Source organism: Chrysochloris asiatica, unplaced genomic scaffold, assembly GCF_000296735.1.
Source record: "Chrysochloris asiatica unplaced genomic scaffold, ChrAsi1.0 scaffold00032, whole genome shotgun sequence".
Taxonomy (NCBI): domain Eukaryota; kingdom Metazoa; phylum Chordata; class Mammalia; order Afrosoricida; family Chrysochloridae; genus Chrysochloris; species Chrysochloris asiatica.
The window spans coordinates 13,638,803-13,644,802 of record NW_006408550.1 but is presented as its reverse complement, the minus strand read 5'-3'; the positions used below and the strand labels follow the sequence as shown (position 1 = coordinate 13,644,802).

At 38.1% G+C, this 6,000-nt stretch overlaps 1 protein-coding gene across 1 annotated transcript in view; it reads right to left on the bottom strand.

The window, feature by feature from the left end:
* The window catches only part of CFTR (cystic fibrosis transmembrane conductance regulator (ATP-binding cassette sub-family C, member 7)), a 177,802-nt gene that overhangs the window by 75,945 nt on the left and 95,857 nt on the right, over positions 1–6,000 (bottom strand). Inside the window, exon 12 of the mRNA XM_006859315.1 lies at positions 1,679–1,773. Within this exon, the coding sequence (XP_006859377.1) occupies positions 1,679–1,773 (95 nt within the window). The remainder of the gene's footprint in view (positions 1–1,678; positions 1,774–6,000) is intronic.

Sequence of the window (6,000 nt, the reverse complement as noted above, 5' to 3'; positions counted from 1 at the left end):
AAGATGGAGTGTCGGAGAAAAAGAGGAAAACCCCCAACGAGATGGTTTGGCCAGGTGGCATCATTGATGGACTCAAGTGTGGCAGTGATAGTGAGGTTGGCCCAGGATTGGACATTGTTTCATTCTGCTGTATATGGGGTCACTATGAGTCGGTTCTGACTCAATGGCACCTGACAACAATAACAACCTGGACGTATTTTACATTCTGATGAGAACAACAACGAACAGTGATTGCCAGTAGTACCTCACACTGTATAAGTTGTTGCTGTTGTTAAGTGCCGTCGAGTCAGTTCCGACTCATAGCAACCACGTATGGGGTTTCCAAGGAACAGCTGGTGGATTTGAACTATCAACCTTGTGGATAGCAATCCAGTGCTTAGCCTACAGTGTCACATCAGGATCCCACACTGTACATAACCTAGAATAAAACCAAATCTTAAACTGGTATAAACTTAAACTCAGTTCTAGGTTGTCTATAAGCCATGTAGTATATCTGATTTAAATTTAAGAAGAATGTTTAAGACAAGATTTATTTTGGTTCATGGGTAAATGAATTACCTTCTGTTTGTTTAGAAGTCATCTGGTCCGCGAGTTATCAATACCTGTTGATTTATAACTTCATAGTGTAATCCCAAATCAATGCATTCATTAATGTAAAGGGTCTAGAGGATCTGGCTCAAACTGTGACTTCCTCTGTGTATCTCATCATCTCTCCTATAAAGTACGGAGAGCAAATCTTCCTTTGCAGGGTTGTGTGGGATTAAATAAAATTACACACATATTTCCTAGAACAGTATCAGGCAACTGAAGTGCTTAGTGAATGTTCTCTGCCTCAGCATTGGCAGGAAGTAGAAGAAGTAGAAAAAGGAGCTGAAACATCAATGAGTCAGTGTGATTTCTGGTTAACATTTAGCAAGATACTGCGAAGATTTTTGTTAAAAGAAAACTTGAGGAACATTTGACATCCTATATCACCAATAGTTTTTTAAACTGAAAGTTACAGTTTAACCACAAAGTTTTATTCATGACACAGATTAACTATATGAACTTCTCTGTTGACAACTTCAAAATGTCTGGACCGAGGGGTCTCCCTATCCCCAACAAGATTAGATGTACTTGTCCAATTTATTTAAAGACTACAGACTATTAGCCAAATGTCATAACTTGCCTTGCTATTTTTGTTATGAACTGTATTAATTATATTTTTTAAAAAATGAAAATATTTGTGTTTCTAAATCTAGAAGTATATAAAAAAAAGTCTAACACAGGCATGTGTGTTAGGGAGTTATATGAGGAGGCTTCAAAAAGTCTGTGAGAAAACTTTATTCTCTTTTAATTCCACTTTTCCATGAACCCTTTGAAGCTCCCTCATATACCTTCTCCTCTTTATGCTATGTAGAATCCCAGAAGGTTCTATTTTCCTTTTGAGAAAGACCTATTATAAACCAACCAAGTATATACACACACCAAAATGAGGGCAGTATTTTGAAAAAGTCTTCTGCATTAACAGATCTACATATCATTATTTTTAGTTCTGAAAGGTGATTCTTAACCATAAAACCCAGGAATTTTTCAATGCCAGAAAAAGAACATACAGCGATCGAGAACTGTCTATCTACTTTGTTACACACACGACATTTACAGCAAATGCTAGCTGGGCTAGTCATCAGACACTCACCTTGCTAAGGAGATTCTGGCGCGTTGCCCTCCACTCAGTGTGACTCCACCCTCTCCAAGAACTATATTGTCTTTCTCTGCAAACTTGGAAATGTCCTGTTTTCAAAAACAGAAAATTAGAATGGTATGTTTAGTATGTTGGATCCTAATTTGAAGGGCCCATCTCTGTACAAATGTAATCATGCGTCAGAATATTACTTTAATCAAACTTGAAAGTTTGAACACTACAAGTCAATTGTCTCAAGCATTCATTTAGCTGGCCAAAATGATGTTAAAATTTGAGATGGAAATTTTAATGCTATCTTTAGAATTTCAATCATAATTATTAAATATAAATGGGAAAATATAAAAAAGTCAAATATATATATACTGGAAGTTAATGAGCTGAACTGCAAAGTCATTTGAACTGTAAAATCAGCAGTTCAAAGTCACCAACCCCTCCTCAGAAACCCTATACAGGTTTGTTATGGGTTGGAATTGACTCAATGGCACTTAACAACAACAAATATGTATGGAGAAAGAGAGAGAGTCCTGGTGTGGCACTGCAGATTAATGCACTGGACTGAAAGGCTGGCTTAAACCACAGGGTTGACAGTTCAAGCTCACCAGCTGCTCCTTGGAAACCTTGGAGCCATGATGCTCCCATTAAATACACACACACACACACACACACATATATATATGGAAACCCTGTAGAGGGTCGCTATGGGTCGGAACTGACTCAACGGCACTTAACAACATGGATTGGAACCCAATAGAGGGCTGGCGTGGCTCTGTGGGTTAATGCGCCAGACTGCAAAGCCATTTGAACTGCAAGGTTGGCAGTCAAGCTCACCAGCTGCTCCTCGGAAACCCTTTACAGGGTCACTATGGATGAGAACCAACTCGACGGCACCTAACAGCATGGATTGGAACCCACTCGAGGACACCTAACAACAACAACATATATAACAACACTAAATATATATGTATAGATTTATATTACATGCCCTCGAGTCAGTTCTGACCCATAGTGACTCTGTATAGGTATATATATTTAATGGGAGCATTACAGCTCCATGCAATAAACACTGCATGTGAACTACCATCCGTTCTATGGAAAAAGATGAGGTTTTCTGCTGTCACGAAGATTGAAAGCCTCAGGATGCCTATACTGGGCCACTATGAGTCAGAACCAACTCGACGGCATTTAAAACAACAACATATATATTTATGTGTCTGTAGATATGTTCAAGCTCACCAACTGTTCCTCAGAAACCCTATACAGGGTCACTATGGGTCGGAACTGACGATGACACTTAACAACTACAAATACGTGTGCTTATTATCCACAAACCTGAGCCCTAGTGTAGCACTGTAGGATCAGCACCGGACTGGTAATCGCAAGGTCAACAGTTCAAACTTACCAGCCACATTTGGAAAACCTATACAGGGTCTCTCTATGAGTCATAATTGACAGCATACAACAGCAAAAAACACAAAATTATACAAACCACAAATCTCCCTAAAAGAAAGAAAGTCATTGATTTAAAAAATGAAAGAAAGAAAAAGAAAATGCTATAGGCTAGTTATCATCTGGAGTCCTAGTGTGGTACTGTAGGATAAGCACTAGACTGCTAACCACATACTGGCAGTTCAAACCCACCTCAGAAATCCTATACAAGGTCGCTATGAGTCCTAACTGACTTAGTGACATTTAACAACAACAAATCCTCCTTAGAACAACTGACAAAACAGCTTAAATGTGGATTTCTTTTCCACTCCATTCTTCTTCTCTCCTACTCCTTATTTTAAGTTCTCAAATCCCACTCTTTTTAAAAAGCAATGTATCTTTCAGAGAGAGAGACAGAGTAAAAAGAACTTAAAAATAGATTTGAGTGCAGGCTTTTAAAAAGAGGCAAGTCTTCTAATGCACGTTAAAATGCCAGAGGTTGCTGGATTTATTGAAGTTTTACGTTTTTTCCAAATTTCTATTGAACACCAAGAGTCCTGGTGTGTTGCTGTGGGCTAATGTGCTGGATTGCAAAGTCAGTTTGATCCACAAGGTCTCTGGTTAAAGCTCACCAGCCACTCCTTTGAAACCCTCTACAGGGTCACTATGGGTCGGAACCGACGTGACAGCACTTAACAACAACAACAATTGAACATCAGTTATTTAAAAATTTAGAAATATCCTTAGTTTTCTTGATAGTAGTGATTACAACACAACTACATTTGGGGATTATGGATTTAGAAGGCACAAGCACTCAATATAGACTTGTGGAATGAAAGAAGGTAGGGAAAGAAGGAAGAAAGAGTGGGTAATCCAACATTAAGCTATAAAGGAAAGTGTGCAGATAAGAAAAGGAAACCAAAAACAATATATAAAGAAGAAAACAAAAGAAAATAAATGTCAGAGGAGATCTATAGAAAAAAGCATGAAGATATAAAAACAGAATAAAAGGCACCAGAAGTAAAAGGAAATATAAGAAATAGAACATTATGAACTTTAGTTTATACTTTAGTAAATATCCCAACTGAATTTTAAATACCCAAGAGAAGAAAAGCACCAATTTAATACATTTCTTAAGACCAAATAGATAAGGGGCTGTTTCAGCCAAATTCTTCTCTTAGAAACCTGTAATATTTAAGAGAAGAGAAAATATAGTTCCGTCTCTCTTTTGTCTTTCCTACATGATAAGTGTGAAATAAAATAGACAAATACTGGAGGAAGAAATCAGAAGATCCTCAAGTAAGCTCAGACTTTCCACACTGAGAATTAATGGAACATTAAATTCCTCCAAAGAGCAATAGAAAGAGAAGCCCCCACACTTGCCCCTATTGGTCCCATCACTCTTCAAATTCAACTCTGTATCTGGGAGAAAACATAAAGGATTTGAGGAAAGAATTGCTAGGGGATTTCTTGTTCCTTTGATATTCCATCTATTTCAAACTAAAACCACAAGTTACTCTGATTCCTTTTCTTTTTCAGAACACAGTCCTGGTGAAGCAGTGGTTAAATACTTGGCTGCTAACCAAAAGATTGACAGTTTGAACCCAACAACCACTCCAGAAGAGAAAGATGTGGCAGCCTGCTTCCATAACAATTTACAGCCTTGGAAACAGTATGAAGCAGTTCTGTTCTGTCTGACGGAGTCACTATGAGTCAGAATTGACTCAATGGTAACAGGTTTAGTTTAGTTTTTGGATTATTTGGGCGCTCCCATAATAGTGTGCAAATTGTTAACATGCTTGACTGCCAACCAAAAGCCTGGAGGTATGGAAGAAAGGCTGAAAACTCAGCCACTGAAAACTCTATGGAGTACAATTCTACTGTGACACACCTGGCGTCGCCACGAGTCAGGGTTGACTCCACGTGCTTTAGCTTACAATAGTGTGGTGTGCACTTAGGCCTGCTCTTTCCTGCATGCTCAGCCAGCAAGCCAGGCCTTGCATCTCCGGAGAGTCCCAGGCCCACTAGGGAGATGTCTGATGAATGACAGTTTCCTGCTGGGCTCTCCATCCTTGGCCCGGATTTGAAGCAATGAGATTCCTCAGTGTAAAAACTCCATTCCTGGGAGAGCTTTCAGGTTAGGGGTCCCCAGGGAAAATGCCAGGAAGAACTGCCTCCAAGTGTTCTTGTTGCCAACTCACTGAGATGAAATTTGAGTTGTTTGTGATATGAATTTTGAGAACATTCTGATACGCATTTTGAGAGTTGTGCCTGTACTGCTTATTTAATAAGTAATGGGGCTGGAGTATTCAATTGGACAACACAAGGCTCCAAATGTGAACCCTCAGCTATCAGACTTACCATGAAATCTAGTCACTTAACATCTGTGTGACTCAATTCCTCTAAGGATACCTGGGTGGAATAATAGTTCTTGTTTCATAAAGGGTACTGATGATAAGAATTAAGGAAATGGCATTTGCAAAGTAATTAAATTAATACAAAGCAATGAAATATAATGCACCATCCAACCATGAACTTTTTATTCTAAAATGAAGCTTAAACAAAATAGAAACCATGGGAGGAAACATTGGCTAGAAAGCAAAATACCTTATTTTCTAGTCCTTTCTCCACTACCAACTGAGTAGTAGATTGAAATAGATTCATTTTACTCCCTTCTCATTATCAAAGATTAACAGAGGGGAGGCCAGTCAGGGTGATCTGTTCTTTACCTCTTTTTTTATTGAGAAACTTTACCCAGCTTTTAAAGAAAAATCACTATGTAATAATTAAAATTTCACTAGAATTTTAACTTTGCATCATTTAGGATGGGTGTTAATAAAATAAAGTCATTGTTTTTATGAAAATTTTATTTTTATTTAGAATCTATTAGA